This window comes from Pseudophryne corroboree, chromosome 3 (genome assembly GCF_028390025.1).
Source record: "Pseudophryne corroboree isolate aPseCor3 chromosome 3, aPseCor3.hap2, whole genome shotgun sequence".
NCBI classification, from domain to species: Eukaryota; Metazoa; Chordata; class Amphibia; order Anura; family Myobatrachidae; genus Pseudophryne; species Pseudophryne corroboree.
In genome coordinates, this window is record NC_086446.1 from 344,066,194 (window position 1) to 344,089,003 (window position 22,810).

At 43.8% G+C, this 22,810-nt stretch overlaps 1 protein-coding gene and 1 non-coding gene across 4 annotated transcripts in view; both read left to right on the top strand.

The window, feature by feature from the left end:
- Positions 1-22,810, top strand: part of MLLT6 (MLLT6, PHD finger containing) — a 167,571-nt gene that overhangs the window by 125,680 nt on the left and 19,081 nt on the right. Inside the window, exons 3-12 of one of the 3 annotated variants that reach the window (XM_063959693.1) lie at positions 3,304-3,358; positions 3,464-3,573; positions 3,656-3,759; positions 8,510-8,603; positions 12,129-12,230; positions 12,441-12,536; positions 17,257-17,386; positions 18,817-19,263; positions 20,189-20,337; positions 20,483-20,588. In XM_063959693.1, coding sequence (XP_063815763.1) covers positions 3,304-3,358; positions 3,464-3,573; positions 3,656-3,759; positions 8,510-8,603; positions 12,129-12,230; positions 12,441-12,536; positions 17,257-17,386; positions 18,817-19,263; positions 20,189-20,337; positions 20,483-20,588 — 1,393 coding nt within the window. Of the gene's footprint in view, positions 1-3,303; positions 3,359-3,463; positions 3,574-3,655; positions 3,760-8,509; positions 8,619-12,128; positions 12,231-12,440; positions 12,537-17,256; positions 17,387-18,816; positions 19,264-20,188; positions 20,338-20,482; positions 20,589-22,810 lie in introns of all 3 variants that reach the window. The other 2 variants (XM_063959692.1, XM_063959694.1) reach the window with 2 other exon arrangements.
- LOC134899678 (U2 spliceosomal RNA) lies at positions 4,737-4,927 on the top strand. The gene has a single exon (XR_010173327.1). It is a non-coding gene; the product is annotated as a U2 spliceosomal RNA (small nuclear RNA).

Here is a 22,810-nt window from a genome sequence, read left to right on the forward strand (position 1 = left end):
AAATTCAAGTTCAAGATGGAGTCACTCAGAGCAGTGATAGCGAATCTGGAAGAAGGGGACTTTATGGTGTCCCTGGACATCAAGGATGCTTACCTGCATGTCCCAATTTGCCCTTCACATCAAGGGTACCTCAGGTTCGTGGTGCAAAACTGTCATTATTAGTTTCAGACGCTGCCGTTTGGATTGTCCACGGCACCTCGGGTCTTTACCAAGGTAATGGCCGAAATGATGTTTCTTCTGCGAAGAAAAGGCGTATTAATTATCCCTTACTTGGACGATCTCCTGATAAGGGCAAGGTCCAGAGAACAGCTGGAGGACGTAGTAGCACTAACCCAAGTAGTGCTGCAACAGCACGGGTGGATTCTGAATTTTCCAAAATCTCAATTGACCCCGACGACACGTCTGCTGTTCCTGGGAATGATTCTGGACACGGTTCAGAAAAAGGTGTTTCTTCCGGGGGAGAAAGCCAGGGAGTTATCCGAACTTGTCAGGAACCTCCTAAAACCAGGGAAAGTGTCTGTGCATCAGTGCACAAGAGTCCTGGGAAAGATGGTGGCTTCTTACGAAGCGATTCCATTCGGCAGATTACACGCACGAACTTTTCAGTGGGATCTGCTGGACAAATGGTCCGGATCGCATCTGCAGATGCATCAGCGGATAACCTTATCGCCACGGACAAGGGTGTCTCTTCTGTGGTGGTTGCAGAGTGCTCATCTGTTAGAGGGCCGCAGATTCAGCATACAGGACTGGGTCCTGGTGACCACGGATGCCAGTCTGAGAGGCTGGGGAGCGGTCACACAGGGAAGAAACTTCCAGGGAGTGTGGTCAAGCCTGGAGATGTCTCTTCACATAAATATACTGGAGCTAAGAGCGATTTACAATGCTCTAAGCCTGGCAAAACCCCTGCTTCAGGGTCAGCCGGTGTTGATCCAGTCGGACAACATCACGGCAGTCGCCCACGTAAACAGACAGGGCGGCACAAGAAGCAGGAGAGCAATGGCAGAAGCTGCAAGGATTCTTCGCTGGGCGGAAGATCATGTGATAGCACTGTCAGCAGTGTTCATTCCGGGAGTGGACAACTGGGAAGCAGACTTCCTCAGCAGACACGATCTACACCCGGGAGAGTGGGGACTTCATCCAGAAGTCTTCCACATGATTGTGAACCGTTGGGAAAAACCAAAGGTGGACATGATGGCGTCTCGCCTCAACAAAAAACTGGACAGGTATTGCGCCAGGTCAAGAGACCCTCAGGCAATAGCTGTGGACGCTCTGGTAACACCGTGGGTGTTCCAGTCAGTGTATGTGTTTCCTCCTCTGCCTCTCATACCAAAAGTACTGAGAATTATACGGCAAAGGGGAGTAAGAACGATACTCGTGGCTCCGGATTGGCCAAGAAGAACTTGGTACCCGGAACTTCAGGAGATGCTCACGGAAGATCCGTGGCCTCTACCTCTAAGACGGGACCTGCTTCAGCAGGGACCGTGTCTATTCCAAGACTTACCGCGGCTGCGTTTGACGGCATGGCGGTTGAACGCCGAATTCTAAGGGAAAAAGGCATTCCGGAAGAGGTCATTCCTACACTGGTAAAAGCCAGGAAGGAGGTGACTGCACAACATTATCACCGCATTTGGAGAAAATATGTTGCGTTGTGTGAGGCCAGGAAGGCCCCCACGGAGGAATTTCAATTGGGTCGATTCCTACATTTCCTGCAAACAGGATTGTCTATGGGCCTAAAATTGGGGTCCATTAAGGTTCAAATTTCGGCCCTGTCGATTTTCTTCCAAAAAGAATTGGCTTCAGTTCCTGAAGTCCAGACTTTTGTAAAAGGAGTACTACATATACAGCCCCCGGTTGTACCCCCAGTGGCTCCGTGGGACCTTAATGTAGTTTTGGATTTTCTCAAATTCCATTGGTTTGAGCCACTCAAATCGGCGGATTTGAAATATCTCACATGGAAAGTAACCATGCTACTGGCCCTGGCTTCAGCCAGGAGAGTGTCAGAATTGGCGGCTTTATCGTATGAAAGCCCATATCTGATTTTCCATTCGGACAGGGCAGAACTGCGGACGCGTCCTCATTTTCTGCCTAAGGTGGTGTCAGCGTTTCACCTGAACCAGCCTATTGTGGTGCCTGCGGCTACTAGTGATTTGGAGGATTCCAAGTTGCTGGACGTTGTCAGGGCATTGAAAATATATATTTCAAGGACGGCTGGAGTCAGAAAATCTGACTCGCTGTTTATACTGTATGCACCCAACAAGCTGGGTGCTCCTGCTTCTAAGCAGACGATTGCTCGTTGGATTTGTAGCACAATTCAACTTGCACATTCTGTGGCAGGCCTGCCACAGCCTAAATCTGTCAAGGCCCATTCCACAAGGAAGGTGGGCTCATCCTGGGCGGCTGCCCGAGGGGTCTCGGCATTACAACTCTGCCGAGCAGCTACGTGGTCGGGAGAGAACACGTTTGTAAAATTCTACAAATTTGATACCCTGGCTAAAGAGGACCTGGAGTTCTCTCATTTGGTGCTGCAGAGTCATCCGCACTCTCCCGCCCGTTTGGGAGCTTTGGTATAATCCCCATGGTCCTGACGGAGTCCCCAGCATCCACTAGGACGTCAGAGAAAATAAGATTTTACTTACCGATAAATCTATTTCTCGTAGTCCGTAGTGGATGCTGGGCGCCCATCCCAAGTGCGGATTGTCTGCAATACTTGTACATAGTTATTGTTACAAAAAAATCGGGTTGTTATTGTTGTGAGCCGTCTGTTCAGAGGCTCCTACGTTTTGTCATACTGTTAACTGGGTTCAGATCACAGGTTGTACGGTGTGATTGGTGTGGCTGGTATGAGTCTTACCCGGGATTCAATATCCTTCCTTATTGTGTACGCTCGTCCGGGCACAGTATCCTAACTGAGGCTTGGAGGAGGGTCATAGGGGGAGGAGCCAGTGCACACCACCTGATCCTAAAGCTTTATTTTTGTGCCCTGTCTCCTGCGGAGCCGCTAATCCCCATGGTCCTGACGGAGTCCCCAGCATCCACTACGGACTACGAGAAATAGATTTATCGGTAAGTAAAATCTTATTTTTGTATGTTTTGCTAAGCAGATTGATCAAGAGCACAGTGATTGATAAGATTATAGGGGTGTCTCTTTGCAGAATTAGAATGAATTAGGGAGAACAGTTTTTGAAAAATGTATTTTAGTATTATAAAGTAACATATTTTGGACCTCTATTTGCATAATTAGGGACACTCTCCAACTTTGTGTGTATGTGTACTACAGACACTTGACCATTCTCTCCTTTCCAGAGATGTGATCTCTGCCCACATAAAGAAGGGGCGCTGAAAAGAACGGACAACGGAGGTGAGACTGTCCAGGGTTTAAACAATATTAGTGGTGGATTATAGCTACTATTGCCCTGTCTACTGTAACTCATACTATCTCCATTTGTTCAAATGTACCTTACAGGTTGGGCGCATGTGGTATGTGCGCTCTATATCCCAGAGGTTCAGTTTGCCAATGTCCTTACAATGGAGCCCATAGTCCTGCAGTATGTACCGCATGATCGCTTCAATAAGGTAACTCTATGTCACCATAACCTGTGATTCCAGTTAGCTGCCTCAATTCCTTACTCCAGTCTCATTGTGCTTGCTCCCATAGACCTGCTATATATGTGAAGACCAGGGACGTGAAAGTAGAGCTGCATCTGGGGCCTGTATGACTTGTAACCGACAAGGCTGTCGTCAGGCATTCCATGTGACATGGTGAGTCTTCCAGAATATTGGGTCATTCACAGGGAGTATTTCTCACTCCTGAGTTTCTCAGAAAAGTCAGAGACTGGGCACCCAGTGTTGTCATGGCACAGTGATTTGACATAAATTCACAGACTGAACACTTCCTATACCTGCTTAGTGAGTCTCTCTTTAGCTGATATAGAGCCATCTATTCAAACCGGCTTTGGTGGTATTGCCACCTAGACGCAAACTGCAATCCCTATTGTTTTGCTAACAATGTAAATGTTATTGTTTTCTCTTTCATCCATCTGGGGGACGCTGCGCACTTACTAATGGGTTAGAGTGTGTGGGTTTGGGAGTTTGGCACAGAACCTATAAAAAACTAACTCCTCCCCCCTCTAACCCCTCCCATCTCCTTCCTGCTCAGCAGATTACCTCAGTTTTAGTTTTGTGCCTGAGGAGTACAGGCACAGATTCCTTCAGTGTAGATTTTAGTTAGGTTTCTGTTGTTTATTTTGATTTTACTTATGTGTGCTTAGTCCCTGTTTACAGGAGACACGTATACTAGGAGTGGGGTTAGTTAGTTATGTGTCTCCCACTCCCCAGAGCCTCTAAGAAGCCACCATATTCTTAGTCACTGGGGCTTACTTGATGCAGGATGGATTTCCTAGGAGGCACTGTACTGGTAAGACAGCCACAACCTGCCTGGGCAGCGTTGGGCTGTTATTGCATATATGGTATTTATAATAATTGTTCACTACCCCTTCTGTGAGGAAATATTTTCCTTAAATTTCCCCTGAACCTGCCTCCCTCCAGTTCAGTGTATGCCCCTAACTGTGTGAAGTTATATATGTATATATATATATATTCCCTGCACTTGCAGGGATGGGGGTTCCAGGACCGGTCCACAAATACCGGTATTCTTTGAGTATATTTTTCCTTACAATATGTCAATGTAATGGGTCTGGTACTCTGTTTACTACTTAGCCGCTAGTCTTGGTAAAAAGATCACTACTTGACCTTTTGGCTAGGATCAAGTGTAGTATCTGTTCTTATCAGTTTAATATCTGATACGTTCCCTATGTGGGGGCCATGTATTAAATATATGTTTAGAACAGAAAAATGGAAGAAGAGATTGCTCCGTCCACTCCACGCATTGACTCGGTATTGCAGTACCTCCGGGACCGATGCACCTTTCAAAACAAGGACAGACTATTTCTATTTCTTGTACACTATGTACTTATGATTTGCCAAATGGCTGAACAAAGCTCCTTAATCAGTTCATACTGTGCAGCGAGTCTGGTCTTTGACAGACAATATAGCTCCTTTACTTCAGAGGCGTTTTTGAGGCTTCATCTACAGAAAATGGTGAGATAAATCCTGTCAGTGAGGATCCTTCAGGATAGAAATAAGAAATAATCTACTGAATTTCTTGGTTTCCACCTCTTCCTTCACGTGAGAGAATGTTGATGGAAGTCTGACTACACACCTGATGAAATAGTTTATATTTCCAGGGAAATGTGTCTGTCTCTAATACATACTGTTTTCGGTTCAATTTCGGTGTTCTCAGTATTAGAGACAGTATTTCTTTATCCTTTCGCTGATGAAGACACTGATCTAATGAAGGTTCCACTAATAATTAGTGGACGCATCCATCATGGGAGAGCCTAAGGCAACTGTCTTTACTAAAGTACAGTATGTGACCTTAACAGTCACCACAGATTGACAACGGTGAGGCCGTTATTATATTAGTATTCATTCTGACAGGAATATTCCTACGCCCTCTCCGGGCTTATGCATGAATCTTTAAACCGGTTGCATTATGCAAGTTATCCATTCTTGGGGCAGCTGATCCTTTTCAAATTATCCATTGACTGTTTTGGTCTCTCAAGCTCTATTCCCTATCTATTTATTATTGCATCTTTTCCCTGGCTATGACACCCTTCTATTCATTTTGGTTGCGAATCGTAAAATTCTGCTTCCAAATTAAAGCGTACTTTGCAGGCGGGAGCAAATAACTCTATCAGTAAGGTGTATGCCTGCGGTATAACAGGTCGTGGGTTCTCATCCTGAGGATAATAGCTGAGAAATGGGTATTTTAACCTATGTCAGAAAAATGGGTATTCTTTTGGGAGGCATTTGTATGCCTAGAACACGGACTTCCAATGTGCCCTCTGCAGGGGCCACGGAGTCGGACAGTCTGGTTCCCAGTGGGGAGGACACCAGCTTTCTCAGAGTCCACTGATCCGTTGGATGTACTGAATTTGTATCACGAACATATATTCTGAATCTTGGGGAACACGTACCAAGCAAGAATCTTTAGTGCCCATCTTAGACGGGCTCTAATCATTGCAGTCTGTTCGCTATCTAACAGGAGTATTCAGTCCAATCCTTTTTCCGTCATCTGGGCATCGCTACCATTTTGGGTCAGTTGTTAAAAAAAAAAAAAAAGCAGCTGTCTCATGCACTTTTTTTCTACAACGGACCTTAGTTCTGGATTTCTTCCTTCGCAAAAGATGTTATTCATGGGTATTCTTTTCGATACCTGGTATCTCGAATGTTGGCGGAGTGCAGGATTTACTGACCAGAATAGACTCAGGGGTCAGACATACACTTCCTCTGCAGGACAGTGGTGATTTTATAGGTGGCTCCATTCCCCCGGTCTCCTGCCTGGTTTCTTCAATCTCAGATTAAATGTTATTAATCTCAGGCAGGATTGAGTTTACGTAAACAGCAGTTTAGTTTCTCTATTAAAATACCAAGATATTTTCATTGGTCGATCTTTTCGTTGGGCTACACAATCCAGATCTAACTTATAGGACTTCATTCTGTCTCGACATGGAGGGTCATAACCACAGTCAAAAGTTTCAGACATTACGGTTTTTTGGTTTCAACTCTGGCGTTTTCTATGAAACTGATGTCCGAAGTGGAAATATCACTTCCAATCTACGGGCGATCTACAACGCCTTGACTCCAGCTCAATGTCTTCTACAGGGTCTATCCACTGTGACCTATATCAATTGTTCTGTGACACTTGTAGCTGGAGAGACATCGGAACAGTATCTAACATATGCAGAGGGCGGAATTTTGGATCCCGGCAGTGTCTGTCATCTCCAGTTCCAGAATGGGCAACTGGGAAGCAGATTTCTTGAATCTTCAGGCTGTTCTTCCTTAAAGTATGTGAAATCAACAGGGATTTCTGGCTTTGGTGTGTCTATAACTAGCCGACATAGACCTCAGGGCTTCATTGGTACTGTGATCGTTTCGGGAATCCTCTTGTGGCAATCGTAGACGCCGTGTCAGCTCCTTGTCACTTTCATCTAGCATATTTATTCTGCCTCTGGCAACATCTAGTGAGTACCTCAACGCATTTGACCAGTGGCTCTTTCGGTTTTCCTAATCCGCTTCGGATTTGCCTGTTGACTCTGTTCTGCAATGTTATGGCCCAGAGTGACCAGGGCTCCTTACAGGGTACCTTTTGGGCCAGCTCTCCACTCCCAACCTTTACGTCATCACCGGGATTTTGTCTATTCTGCCGCTGATGGCGTGATTGTGGAAAACAATGTCATCAAGCCCTACTACGTTTCTGGCTCTCTAACCAATCACAGTGCCAGAACACTTGTCATCGTTTGTGTGTATTTAACGGTCACTCAGCTGGAGTTCTTAGTCCTTTCCGCCTCTTATCTTTTCTACAACACAGTTGTCAGAACTACTTTGTCTTCTTATCTTAGCAGACTGGGTTCTGCTCTAGAATTTACTTTCCAGAATGGCTCCTGTTTCTCCTTTCCGGCCTCTGGACTCTGGTTGAGTTGCGGTTTCTTTTCTCTTACAGTGTTTTGGTTTATGCAGTTAGGGTGGTTTTACTTACAAACCACAAGTTGTATTGGTTTTTCCTCTCCTTCAGCACATTGGGCTTCTTGTGTCGTCCCAGGCTTGTCCGGGGCGGGTCGGTAATTGGCCTTATTGGTTGTTGTTCAAACCTTAACTCTTACCTTGTTGGGTTTGTTTGCTGCACCCAAGCGTGGCTGGCTGGCCAATAAGAACAGGGTGATGTGCTGGGTTAATTCTGCTATTCAGCAGGCTTAGATTTCTTAGGCGTTGCCTGTTCCTGATTCCTTAGGGGCTCATTCGACTCGACCTGTTGGAGCCTCTTGGGCTGTTCACAGTGGTGTATTCGTCGAGCAACTGCGTAGAGCGACGACCTAGTCGTCCGTACATACCTTCAGGAAATTCTTCCGTTTTTCATACTTTTGGTTTGGAGACTGCCTCTGTTAGGCATCAAAGTTTGCAGACTGCTATGTCGTCTGTGTCTCCCTCCTCTAATTAGCTTGCTTTGGGAAATCCCATTAGTAAGTGCGCAGCGTCCCCCAGATGGATGAAAGAGAAATAGGGATTTTTGTTTACTTACCGTAAAATCTCTTTCTCTGATTCCATCTGGGGGACGCTGCGATCCCTCCCGTATATATATTCTGTTCTGCCTCTTCCGGCTTTGCTAAACGTTAACTGAGGTAATCTGCTGAGCAGGAAGGAGATGGGAGGGGTTAGAGGGGGGAGGAGTTAGTTTTTTATAGGTTCTGTGCCAAACTCCCAATCCCACACACTCTAACCCATTAGTAAGTGCGCAGCGTCCCCCAGATGGAATCAGAGAAAGAGATTTTACGGTAAGTAAACAAAAATCCCTATTTTTGTGGTCAGAAAAGCGAGAGCTACATGAGGGACATTTCACTTTACTCATGAAATAGAGTTTTACTAAGCCCTTAATACTGCTCTTCCACCTTAGTGCTCAGATGGCCGGTCTTTTATGTGAGGAGGAGGCTCAAGAAGTGGATAATGTCAAGTATATTGGATACTGCAAATATCACTTCAACAAGATGGTGAGAGATCCACAGGTACTGTGCCAAATTACTCTGAGTATACTCTGCATTTATGCTATTTCCTGCTTAATACACAGTACCCTTCATCTTATCAGTAATACAGTTATTCTCTATTTTACATAAAGACTAAGGGCAGTTGTTTCCAAAGGCGCCCTAGAGCATCAGAATTTGTTTCATGGCACCCCTAGGCCAAAAGTTCCTTATTGAGAAATTTAGAAAGAAATGTTGAAATAAGTAAATTGTGCTTTTATGTCATTCTTCAGTTGTGTGGTGAGGGACAAGATTTGCTTATGTATGTCCACGTATTTTATGATTGGCAGCCACCAGCACTGGTTTTGCCTATTACATTGACCATAAATCATTTGATTTAGTCCTGGACCACCAATCCAAGGCACCCCTGCAAATGCCCTCAGGCACCTGGGGTGCCTAGACACACAGTTTGAGAACCACTGCTCTAGGGGCCTCACATGTTCTGTGCTTGCTGACTGCTGCTGCTTGCACAGTATGGATGACTTTTAGCTCATTGTGCTGTCTTCTCCCTGCAGATCCACCTGCTTGGGAAAGAAATGTTATGCTACAGGAACTTTATTTTATTTTCCAGTCAAAATGCTTTATTTATTTGTTTTTGTCTCCACAAACAGTTATAAAGGGTTTAAAGACTGTGCTCATAATATCAGGAAGTGAACCATACTTACCTACTCTCCCGGAAGCTGCGGGAGGCTCCCGTTTTTTGGGGTAGCCCCCAACACCCCCGGAAGAGTGGGCAGGTCTCCCGCATCCTGCTCGCACCCTAGTGATGCGAGCAGGATGGAGAGATAACCTCCCGCATTCACGGGTTCGTCAGGTGGAGAAGGGGTTAAAATGACGCAAATAGCGTCATTTTAGCCCCGCCCCCTTCCCGCGGACACACAAATCGCAGCATTTCCCGATGCGGGGGCGGGGCTTAGTGATGTCACAGTCCGCCCCGCCCCCCGAAGACACCTGCAGCGTCTCTTCTCCGGGCTTCTCCCGGAGAGGAGAAATACAATGTTGGTAAGTATGAAGTGAACATTAGACAACAAATAAACGGATATTTTTCTTTCTTTTTTTTTTAATAGTTAAACTTTTACTTCTCTGGATCATTTCTGAGTGTAGACATGGAGGAACATAGTAGCATAGTAGTGATGAGCGGATTCGGTTTTACTCGGCTTTACTCGGTTCTCAAAACGGCATCTTATTGGCTCACGGATGTCACGTGTTTTGGATAGCCAATAAGATGCCGTTTTGAGAACCGAGTAAAACCGAATCCGCTCATCACTAGACTAGCATGCAATTCAAACACACAAATTGGCTCATGGCTTCTAATTAGTGCAACATATAACTTGAATCCAGATGCTGAATCAAATTGTCAACTATACTGCACAGTTTGTAATATAGCTAATTACCTTATATACAGCTGACAATGAGAGTGTGAAAAAAACAAAATCACTATCCACTTCCTTTTTTTTCACCTCAACTATATTTCTTAGTTATATTTTGCTACATTCATTATTGTAGGTGTTTTTTAGGCCCCCTTTTAAACAACTATAAATCAAAGTTGAGTATTAAATTTGGGGAACATTTTTTGTACTGTGACTTACCAAAATTGGTAGAGACACAGTACTAGGGTCTGGTCTCACAATTAATTTATATTGTATCCCTAACAATAACCCTTAACACTAATGTTGACATGTCATAAATCGACATTTTGTCCATGTTAATATGTTCCAGATGTCGACATTTTAACCATGTCGATGTCATAACTGTCAACATTCTGGTCATATGTATTTATTCCACAAAGGCATGTGAAATAAAAAACCCGTATTTTATTTTGTACAATTTTTGTTGCTCTTGCTAAAAGCAAAAAAATAGAGTGCCTCCATATTTCAAAGTGCATTGATATAAGTTTTGCTTGTTACAGCCAAATACAATACAGTTATTTCTGTGATGCAAGTTGTACTAGTGCGATTTCCCAAACTCCACCATTATAGTCCAGGTATTAAGAGTATCCATGCCTGAGTCCAGATGCTTAAATCAAAGTAATGATGCACAGGTGTCACAAGGGAGGGTGCGGGCTGCACCCGCATGGGTGACACCAAAATGCCGGCTCTTCCACAGTGATAGGAGCCAGGTGCAGCAGTTTGACATTTATCACACAGCAACCATCTTCTGTCAGTGAGAAGGAGCCAGCATTGCAGACTCTGGTCTCTAGGGGCTGCCCAGCATCTCTGAGAATGCTGGACATGCCCCTTGAGTGAGGAAATCGGAGGCTTCCTGTGAGGCCACAGCCCTGTAGTGAAATCAGCAGGGGACATTTCTGTGAGGCCATGCCCTTTTCTAGGAGGTCACACCCCTTTTTTGGAAGTGTTAGTTTTCGGGGGGTAATTTTGGCTGCACCGAACCCAGTGCCGCTACTGGACTGAGGTACTAATTGAGTCACTTGTGTTCAATCATATAGCGATAGGGGATCTGATTCTTTTGGGGTGTATGGGGGAGATTCAGTTGTTTTTTGGGCACCCGATTAAGCAATTCAATTGTTTCTGGTGACATGTACAAATGCCGTGGGAGCCCATATTTCTACTTTTACACTCCTGAGGTGGCAAGCAGAAAGGCCAAAAGTCAGTGTTTTTGGCACTGAAACTCCTGTTAGCACTAGCCAGTCCTTAGACTTTACATGACTAAACAAGCATGATAAGTAATGGGCGCCCGTGGCAGTCATACCTGATTGGAGCAACAATTGATTAGTTACGTTGTAATGTGCACCCATTAAAACAATTGATTTGCCCATTTTCAACGTCTTCAGACATGGCAATGGTGCTTGGTGCATCTGTAGTCGCACCATTGGACGCAACATCGCAGCTTACAGCAGTGCTATGTGAGTACGGCCTCGTTTATGAGCGATTTTGCTCCACTGTAGGTAACCACTATCGGTGACACTGACATGCCCACGACACTACCATAACACACCACATCTCCATATGTCAGATTAACAACAGATTAGTCAGATTAACCCCATACATTTCTAATATATTTCTGCTACCGTGTGTCCAAATCTGTTCTGGGATGCATGTCCAGACAAAAAACAGTGCCCCACTGCGTACAACTCAGAATCAGACTATTATTTTTTTTTATGTCCAAAAATCGCAAAAAAAAAAACTTTTTTCACATTGTTATTATGGGGTATTGTGTGTAGAATTTTGAGGGGAAAAAATAATTTATTCCATTTTGGAATAAGGCTGTAACACAACCAAATGTGGAAAAAGTGGAGCGCTGTGAATACTTTCCGGATGCACAGTACCTTAATTTCCTTTTAATGTTTTGCATTAGTCAGCTTATGTCAGTGACCACAACAGATTTAAAAGTGTTGATGTATAGGAACAAACACTATATCTTATGTGTTATACGCAGGCAATATTTGAGTGTTTATATTCCTATGTACCTATTTTCTGTAATTCCATAGTTGTATACATGTTGTTCTGTATTTCATTTTTGTCTTCTCTTCATCAGAAAGTATCCCGCCTCCCTTGTCCTTTCATCCCTGGACGGTGTAGTCGGTCAGGTTCCCCCTCTCTGGAGAAACCTCTCTTGTATAGAGAGCGACAGAAAAAGGTACATTTTTAATGTAGCCCCGTTCTCTATAGCTGTAGCATGCAGCTGTCAGTTTGCTGTTGCTATCTTCTCACCTGCTGCTTGGTGTACGGTCATAATGTGAGGCTATTTCAGTTGGAGATTATTGTTCTGATGATTTTTTAGTCATAGTTAAGCTTTGCCTTGTGTGAGTTAGCTGAAATGACAGTATTTTTACTGTTTTTGCTTTAGAGTCACAAGGACAGGGAGAGAGTTCGGCACCGGAAGCATCGTGATTCACCAGGTCACATTACCACCCCTCCCTTGCTGTCCATATCCACAGAGAAGGTACTTGTTATCTGTTTGAACTAATTTCGAAAATAAACAGGTCCTCCTACCCAAAGTTTTCCCAGCTACAGTAGATCTATCTCCACCATCCCTGCACTTCCAAGAACCTTCTTTTCTTCTGACTGAGTACATGCTCAGATCTCTGCTTGTATAAACACTATTGCCAGTGTTGCCCTGACACATTAACAAATCGGTAGATGCTAGAATCAAGTTAGAGAAAGGACCTCTGACGTCAGGGGAAGGTGCACGACACCAGGGGGAGGAGATAGGCCAGCGGGATAGTTCTTCTACTATCCAACTACTCTTTTTAGTAACCTGGTGGCGAGCGAAGCAAGCCCGCGAGGGTACATTTCAGGTACCCTGTTTCGGGCATGGCTCCTCCCCCTGGTGACGTGGCTCTTCCCCCTGGTGACGTCAGAGGTCCCTTCCCCAACTTGGCTTTAGACCTAACCTTAACAAATCCTTTCTGTTTAACATGAATCGTAAAATCGTAACAACTTTATCAAATACAATTTAAACACAACTGCTGTATAGTGAGAGATAGACTAATCCTTTGCCATGTTTTTTGCATTGCTGCCTGTGTTCATATCACATGCATTGCACACACTTGTATTTCTAGTGCATGCTAGATGTAGAAGTCATGCTGCTAGGGGAATAGATAATAATAGAATCTGCAGAAATTGTAGTGACCTCTACGTACTATTACTAATTATCTTTTTAATGCCCCTGTGTGGAGACATGCACCAGTTAGAATACTGCATACCCTTTATCTCACAAATTGAAAATTCCCAATTAATTAATGCTTCTTCTAAGTCTTCCACTTGCTGTTGTTGGAGCCAGGAAATACAGATAGATTGCATTGTGTTTTTTGCTCACACATCAGGGAAGATTCTCATCATCTTTAGTGTATGCACTGGGACCTTTTATGTGCTGATATTAGGTTTCAATACAATAAAAATAAATCTCTTAAGCAGATCAGGTAGAACTCTGCTTCTCATGTATGAATAGCAAAACAAAAATACGGGTGTGGTATGGCTGACCGATGGTCTTCTGACCGCTGGTCAGCATACCAACATGCACATTGCTAAAATGTGCTCTACAAAAATGATATAATGTATGCATGAGCAATGTAGAAAGCACCTATGAGTCTCTGCTGTGAATTCCCAATCCTCCAGTGAGAAGCAGCTTGCCAATGCTAGAGACCTTCATCATCGCCATCATCAGCGGCTATTTGTACCCACCCACAGGCACCTGAAAATATCTATATCTCCGGCAGATGTATGTGTGTCCCCGTGCTGGTCTGCATTGCTTTACAATTATTGATACATTCCCTTACTATGCATGGCCTCTTCCCCGCGCAACCTCTCCACTTCCCACATCTAATTCTCCAGTCACAAAGCAGACAGACATAGGTGTCAGATTACAGCAAGTCTTTTATATGCATATGAGTGTGGGCTATTTTCTGGGCATGAACTGGACTATCTTGCATATTTTACACAATACAAAACGGCGTATAATTCAACTCTGCATCAAATTTTGTTTATTACTTCTTAAAGTCTTTTGTCAGTGAAAGACGGTTTTCCAATTTCACCTTAATAGGCATCAAGTATGACACTTTGCTCTTCTGTTACCCAGGTGCGGCGTGTCTACCGAGATTCAAATCTTTAAACTGTTTGTGGTAGACCTAAACCGGAACATTGGGCCTGATTCAGATCTGGTTGCTAATGCAATTGCAGCTGCCTTGCAAAATGACGCTAATGCGATAGCCGCCTGGAAATGTATAAAGAAACGCCCACTGGCGGCCTCGCAGATCCACACACGCAGCGGTGGACGTGATCCTTCTATAATAGACCATCTGAGTGACTCTATGGTCATGCAGAATGGTCGCCGGTGCTGAGACGCTGGCGCCATGTTTTCTGTGCAAATGATCTCAGATGTAGGCAGGTACCCGCCCCGAAAACAGTCACGACAAGCACTCCCCGGTACCCCACACAAAATGGCCCAAGTGTCAATCAGTTGTGAACAAATCCTCAGTGCAAGCGTAGTCATAAATATCAAACAGCGACCACATCTGAATCAGGCCCATTGTGCGTTCTACCCAGTGTATCCATGGCTTTTGGCACTGGGATTCTCTAGAAATACCTGCTTATTACAGCTTCATATGCAGTGTGCTGCCAACAATTTATTGCTGATTGCATTTTTTTGTCATTTTTACTTTGTTCTTTTCCATCTCCAGTAAGATTGTTGTATTGTTAAAAAGTTTCCCCTATGTGGTTCACTAGTTGTTTTTTTTGTTATTATTTATTTATTTATTTCTTTATTTATTGTTTTAAACTCTCCCATCTGCTGCCATATAGTATTTGTTGATTGTATTACTGAGTATTGTAATTACTCTACACATAAGGGTTGATTCAGAGTTGGGAGCAAAACAAAAATAACAGTAAATTTTGCCCCAGGATAAACCATGATGCACTGCAAGGGGTGCAAGCACATTTATTTATTTATTTTATTTTATTTTGCACTGGCAGAGTTTGCATGTAGCTCATAAGTGCAAGACAGCTATTTTTATACTGTAATTTCGATTTGAGCTAGGACATACCTCTCCTAAATCTTTGTCTCTCTGCACATGTTACATCTGGCCAACCCGCACTGGAACATGGCTTTGCCAGGTGCAGTGTTACTCCTGTTTTGTTGGGGGGTTTGCACCCAACTCTGAGTCAGCCCGATACTGTGTAAGTCTAACAAGCAGTGCATGTGTGTATAGAACATACTCGCCAAGGGTATGTCAGCCAAGGCACCTCAGTCAGTATTTGTAACTAAATATAGCATTAATTTTATTAGTACATAATAACACACAAAACTACTGTAGTTTTTTCTTTTCTTTTTTTATCTCACACTCTTTTTCAAGCTGCATAAAAAAGGTAAAAATTTAAATTTCAAGAAAAGAGGGATAACATAAACATATAATGATGTGTAAAACTAAAGGCCCAATTCTATTTAAGAGCAAATCAACACATAGTATCGAAGAATAGATGCTTCACCCCTCAGACCACTGATCTATTGGAGTCTTTAGTTTTATCTTAAGTTAAATGCCAGCTGACACATGTTAATAAATCAAACTTGCATTCTTTCTTGGACTCCTCTACAGGAGAAGCCTGGAGAGGAAACTTTGCAGACAACTTCAGGGGGCAGGTCAGGCTGTCATGTCATTAGGCCCCATACCTGTTTCGGCAAAATGCTGCGATTTGTGGGTCCGAGAGGAAGGGGTAGGGCGATTTTGCATAATTTAATACCCCAAAATTCGAGAGTCTCACACACATTAGCAGTCAGACTACCTCTGATGCCAGTTACATTATACGCAAGACACTTTGTACCTCGGCAAAACAATGTTGCACTGGAAGTGGGGCAGACAGGGACGTAGAGAGCCATGCCGGGCCTCAGTAATGATTGTGGGTGTTGTCTAAAAGAGGGCGTGTCCACATCCCTAAAAATACTTGATTGTTAAAAAAGAATAATTACAGGGCAGCAAAGAGAATGTGGGGGGCGGAGGGCAGATGGGGTTCGCAGTGGAGGGCACCCACTTACTGCCTTGATTGCTCCGGGAAGTGGATCCCTCCTCCTCTGGGAGGATGGTGTCTGCTATAAGCATAACGTGATATACTCTGGAGGAAGAGGGGGCGGGAGACAGTGGACTGGGCCCCTCCAGCTGGGTAATTTAGTACCAGACCACCTCCTCCCTCTCAGCTCCAGTAGGGACAGATGTAAATTGTGGACAGATATTTATATTTGTGTGAGGTGTGTACAAACTGAAAGCAGTTCAAACTCAAATTGCAGTGTAAACATGAAGCTGTTACTGGCTACATGCAAAAGTAGCCAGTATTTACTCTGCATACAAAATAAATTAAATGTGTTTGCCCCCTTGCATTGCTTGTCCAGGTACAAAGTTACTTGCTTTTTTTGCTTTGCTCCCAATTCAGAATCAGCCCCATAGTGCGCTAAAGTTATTGAGGTCCAATCACAAATGAACTGGGTTGTATGTGAAAAAAAGTCAAAGCACTTCCCCAACCACATGCTAACATTTTGCTGTTTACTGTGGCAGAAGCTGTGAACTGCAGTGAAGAACTGGCCTATTACAGTGCACACACAACAATTTCATTGTATTAAGATACAGATGTTAATCTTGCATGAATTCTGTGCAATCTGTTCATAGTATTTTGGTGTGGAGATGAATATTATACTTTTTTGGGCCCAAAGTCCTAATGTTACAGGTCCTGTCGGGGTGGTCTACAGGTTGCCGGCGGCTGGCCTCCTGGCGACCACCATACCGGCGCCGGAATCCCGACCGCCGACATCTTTTCTCCCTCTTGGGGGTCCACGACCCCCCTGGATGGAGAATAGATACGCCCGCCACCGTGCCCTCAGCGAGCCCGCAAGGGGCTCATTTGCACCCACCCAGCTGTCGGTATGCCGGCGGTCGGGATTCCGGCGCCGGTATGCAGGTCGCCGGGAGCCCGACCGCCAGCATACTATACTACACCCGTCATGTAGCCATTGGTGCTCACTTCCCTCGATTTACTATCATTAAGGTTACATTTATTAACAGACTGTTTAATGAATACTTAATGGCTCTCACACTTTTTTATGCATATATTTCACCTTAATTTTCAATTTTAAAGCCATAGAACCTTTTAATGCTATGTTCTGTACTTGCTTCATACAGCTTGAAAGCAGCACAGATAGTCCAGATGTCACACGGTCAGAGATGAAAGGAAAGAAGCCATCAGGTCACCGAGGTCGCAAAACAGGAAATGGCAAAGGGACTTCGGGAGCTGGTGGTGCTTCTTCTACGGGTATCTTTACAAAGTCTATCTGACCCTTTATGTAGCAAGAGCCTTTGGGGCTAATGCAGCGTTTATAAAATGGGTATTCATCACTTGAATAAAATGTGCATGGGAAAATAATGTATCTTCACACATATTCAGAGTCTTCATGCACCTCTGAATTGGTGCCTTGTTAACTACTAGTCGTCATCATAAGTGTGTACTTGGCACCTGCCCTGCTATAGGTGTAATAGATACACCTCCTGAAAGGGTTGTATATGATTATGTGCTGACCTGCATGAGCCACATTTGTGTGAGTGTACCCTTACTGAACTCTGCCTATGTTAGAACTCCCCTTCATACCCCTGTTCCGCCTCTATGGTCATACGTTTTAATTTGCGTTCTAGTTACTTGTGCTAATCGTGTGAGCATGCTAAATGGGAATTCATGCAATATATTACTGTACAAGTAAACATGCATTCAGCCCTGCATCAGCCCCTTTATGGTTCTGTAACTGTCTGACATAATTGTGTTCTCTTCTGTATAGACTGTAATACAGCACTTCATCATTTCAGAATCCCTTTTGTAATCTTATATGTGGAATAAATTTTCCCTTAACCTTTTTGATCCTTCACCTATCTTATTAGTACCCTTTAGTGTCATGGGAGGTCTACAATCAGGATTATACTACATAGTGAGATGTGTTGTCAAGATTGTAAGACAGCACTTATAAATATTAAATATCAGCAAGGAGGGATAGGACAATATACTTATAAAGCAACACAGGATTGAAAATGGGCAGCGATAATGATATTCATGGGTACTGTTGGGGTGCCATTGAAGACTAACTGTGGGGGGCTTAAATTCTCGGTGATGGACGTGATTTGCCATTCCGGAATGGCAAATTGTGTCCATATACAATGCAAGTTATGCCTCACACGCCATACACAGGAAAACATCCAATGCTGGGGCTACTTAGACTGAATGTATTTCTTCTTGTGGCTGCAGTAATAAGTAGCCATATCACTGTTTCAGGAAGCTGCGTGTGTATCTGTGAACACTAGTTGTCAGGTACACAAAGTAGGTCACATGCTGATAGTGGTATTACTCTGTAATAGTATCTGCATTGTATCTGAATAATATATCTTAAACATTGATTCATTATCCTCTCCTCTGGCCAGTTACCTACCTATGTGTTTATATAGTGTTCTTCACTGTTACCTGATCTCTCACTATAAGAGCAGTTGGAGCATGATTAAGTTGGACATATGGCATCATCCGGCTGTGGTTGTGTCTTGTTAACCCTCCGTCTCCAAACTAGCAATACAGATTTGCTGGTAGGGATGAAATGTGCGAATGACACACTTTGTAACAGGAACTTGATTGTGCCATTTGTCCAAAGGAACGCGCTCCTTCTGTAGATGTAGTTTTCTTTCATTTTACTACATCTCCTACTGCAGGTAGTGTTTCCTCTCCTCCTGACTTGGTGAATTTCCCTAAATTAGAAGAGCAGGAGGAGGAAGAGGAGGAAGATGGAGGAGAAGATGATGATGATGAAGTGGGAAGACCTTCCAGACCCACACCATCCTCTCCGCCAGAGCTCACCTTCTCCAGCTTTGGCTCCATCATGCGTTTCTCCAGTGAGCCGTCATCGCACACCCGGCCATGGGATTCCTCTCCAAGTGAGCACAGACAACAGAAGTGGAGCAGAGAAGGAACTGAGCCCGCAAGAGAGAAAAAACACAAAGCTAGCAGAAAAAGCAGGCATGGTCCTGGAAGACCCCGGGGGAGTAAGAACAACCCACCACATAGCATTGCCTCCTCCACATTGCCCCTGCCTCCTCGGCATTATATGCACACTTCTTCTCTGCACTCTCTCAGTATGGATTCACCACTGCTGTCCACAGGTAAAGAAGGAGTAGTTGTGCATGATAATAGTTACTAATATTAATGGCATTTATTTGTAAGGCACCATAGTGCTCTGCAGGGTCGGACATTGGAGAAAACAGAGCATATACTGTATAAAACAAGGACAAATGAGTTAAATCAAGAAAACTGCAGATGCGAAAACAAATAGACTCTGCATGTTATTACTTATAATATACTGTAGCTGGAAAAGGGCTGAGAAGAGCTGAGAGATTGTCTTGAGTGGAAATTTGAAGTTTGGTGAATGTGTACCGGAGGCAAAAGTGTAGGCTTTAGTATTGAGTTGGATTTTTTTTTTTTTAGAGCATTTAAACATGGAGGCTGGGGTATAGTAATCAGCGGAGAGCTCAGAGAAGGTGGGCTTCAATTCATCCTCCTGCTTTGTGATTTACTTCTAGTATTTTAAAGGCCAGTACTCACCAGCTGATGTGGGAGAGATGTGTGCTGAGCAAACCGCTCAGCACACATCTCTCCCCCCGCTCAGCACAGCGCGATGTGTGCGGAGCGTGCGGGGGGATTGGGGGGGAGGGCGCTCATTTCACCCAGCGGGTGAAGTGAGCGACCCGCTAGATTGGCCTGCATGCAGGCCAATCTAGTACCAGCGATAGCGATGCGTGGGGCTGCGCATCGCTATCGCTGTGAGGGGTACACACGGAGCGATCACTGCTTAAAATCTAAGCAATCTAGTCAGATTGCTTAGATTTTAAGCAGCGATCGCTCCGTGAGTACCCCCCTTAACACTTTGAGTACAAATGATTGTTGACTAAATTAGTAGACAAATGAAACAGCTCAAAACACACCTCAAATGCCCCCAGGCAAAGATCTAGTAAACCACAATAAGCATTGTAATTCTCACACTTTTCTCTTTCATCTTTCTACTGATATTGTATATTCTTCTCATCTCAGGTATCTACACCAGTAACAAGGACCCCATCTCCGTGAGGACAGCCTGCAGCACCCCACTCCCCTCCAGTCTCTTGTCTCACCAAAGCTCCCTGCCTCCATACAGCAGAGCCTGCTCCATCACTCCATCTTCCACAGCCTCCACCACACAGGTCAGAACTTGGCAGCAAAGCATTGTGTGACATGGAACATACAATCCAAGTGCACTATGTTAGTCTGAAATGTGCTCGTGCACAAAGATTATTGAATCAATCAACTCACTATACATTTTGTTTCTGTCCATTTGTTCTTTATTAGGTGTTCTCACTGGCAGGCTCCACATTCAGCATCCCCTCGTCTCACATTTTTGGAAGCCCCTTATCCATGCCCCCGCTCCTCAGCCAGGTTGAAAGCAGTAGGACAGGTAAATATATGAATGATTGTGCGTGAATTCTTTTACATTTCATCAGAATGAAGTAGCAAGACATAAACAGGGATTGCTTACCCAGATGATTAAGAGCTTGAAACATCACAAATGTACCATGCTTGCCTATGGTGTTTGGATGTATAACGGATACGGGCTGATTAAGGGTCTCCCTAGGCTAACGCACACATTGTCGTCTGTTCATCAGGCACTGATAATGGGTGTAATATCAACAAAATAGATTATTTTCTGCAACAAATATGAAAGATTTTCTGCTACAGGCAGAGAGTGATCCATGTACTCAAAGCAGTACTTAGTGCATCCTCGTAGCAAAGCTGCTGTTAACCGAAAGTTTACACATTGACTTGGTGTTATCACTTTGCCCATCCACAAATTTTTGTATAATTCATTGACTGCGGGTAATTGACGGCACCGGTGCTATTCAGCTATCCGTGATAAATTGGCGCAAGACGCAGTTTATCAGGTATTATGTTTCTCATGCCTCGGGAAGGAGAAACAATTCCCAGAAAACAGTCCTTTTTTTGGATGAACACGGGCTGTTTCCAGCTAAAACACACAATTTCCTCTGAAGCTGTGTTTTTTTGGTAGAAAATGTATTTTTTGTTGGGCAAGATTGGATTGCTTGAAATTAAAATACAGGAGAAACATCGGGAAACAATGCGAAAAACATCCATTTCTCACTCCCGATGTGTCTTCACTTTTAATTGAATTCCCCCCTTAAAAGGGAACGGGGTACTGATACTGAAGACATTTTTAAAGATATACATGATGAGAAAGAGGCCATTTATAATAATAGAGAATATGTAAGTTAGATTTGCACTAGCTGTTCTACCCATTTTTTCGCACGGGAGTTTCTGATTTTCACGGTTGTAAATATAATTGTGTTAAAATGTGGTAAATCTATAGAGATGTAAATTTGAGATGTCTTAATGTAAGTAAATATTAATCCATGGTTCTTGGCTTTACCCGTGGAGCACCCGTAGCAGATATGGTAAAAAGTGACAGGACCATTTTTGTTGTTTATTAAATTCTACACACTGGACGTGCAATCCAAATTTTGATCCGATTGTCCGTTTGGGCGTTATCGTTCACGCAAAGCAAGCCACGCATCGGTAATGATGTCATTATGTCAACCCCCTTTTCCTCCCCCTAGGGGTGGTTTATTAAAATTCTAATTACGTAGTTTTCCTAGTTCCCACCTGAAGAATACCTATGTTACATTTCAGCTTCCTAACATATCGGGAAGTAAGAGAATTAGTGATGAGTCAGTCAGTTAGTCAGTCAGTGAGGCTTTCGCATTAATATATATAGATAATCGCATGCAGACATTTTTTTGAATTCAGTAGTTTTTTTAAAATTGTTTTTCATAAAGTTACATACAACACAGACATGTCTGTGTTGCATGCAGAAATTTGCTTTTAATGTTAGATCGACTCAAGTGTTTGTTTTTTTACTTTCTGATATAGCAATTACAGCCTTGAGTAATATGCCGGCAGATACATATTTTTCCTTTTTAATCCTCCATGGCAGCCATTACAATATTTAACTTTGGTAGAGAAAGGCTAGATAAAACCTATATCCGGTCTCAGATGTAGGCAGATCTGACAGTTTTTGGATTTTTTTGTATATGTAGGGGCTTATCTTCTCTTGGGGCCTTGGCGACTGGTGCAGGCAGCACTTACACAGATTCAGTAATAGGGGTCAAGCAATGCCAAGGTTTCCATATGACATGTTATGAATCTCACTTGGCCTCTCTATGGCTGTGTTGCTCTTACCCTTTAAGGTTGCCCTGGTTCAGGTAGCTTTCCCACCAGAATGGTCTGCGGCAGTTTGCTGCTCATGCGCCCAGAGACTCCATCCATGAACTTGCATGCATGCAGCTAAGAGCCATTGATAACGCACCTTGATGAAGTCACAAAACACAAGTCTATTGGGAATATAGTGAATCTGCCCAGCTTTCCTACGCTTGGTTATTGCAAACACCTTGAGGAGACTCAACAGGTTTATCAATGCCAGACATTTTCACCTGGAAGTCTTCAGCAAAGGGGACTTTCTCGCATCCCTATGTCTCCAGGGTGCTTACTTACATATCCTGGAACAATTTGACGCAAGACGATGTGAGTCATGGGCTAACCCTTCCATTTCACTTACTTGCCTTTCCACCTGACAACATCTCCATGAACCTTCGCAAAGTACTGGTT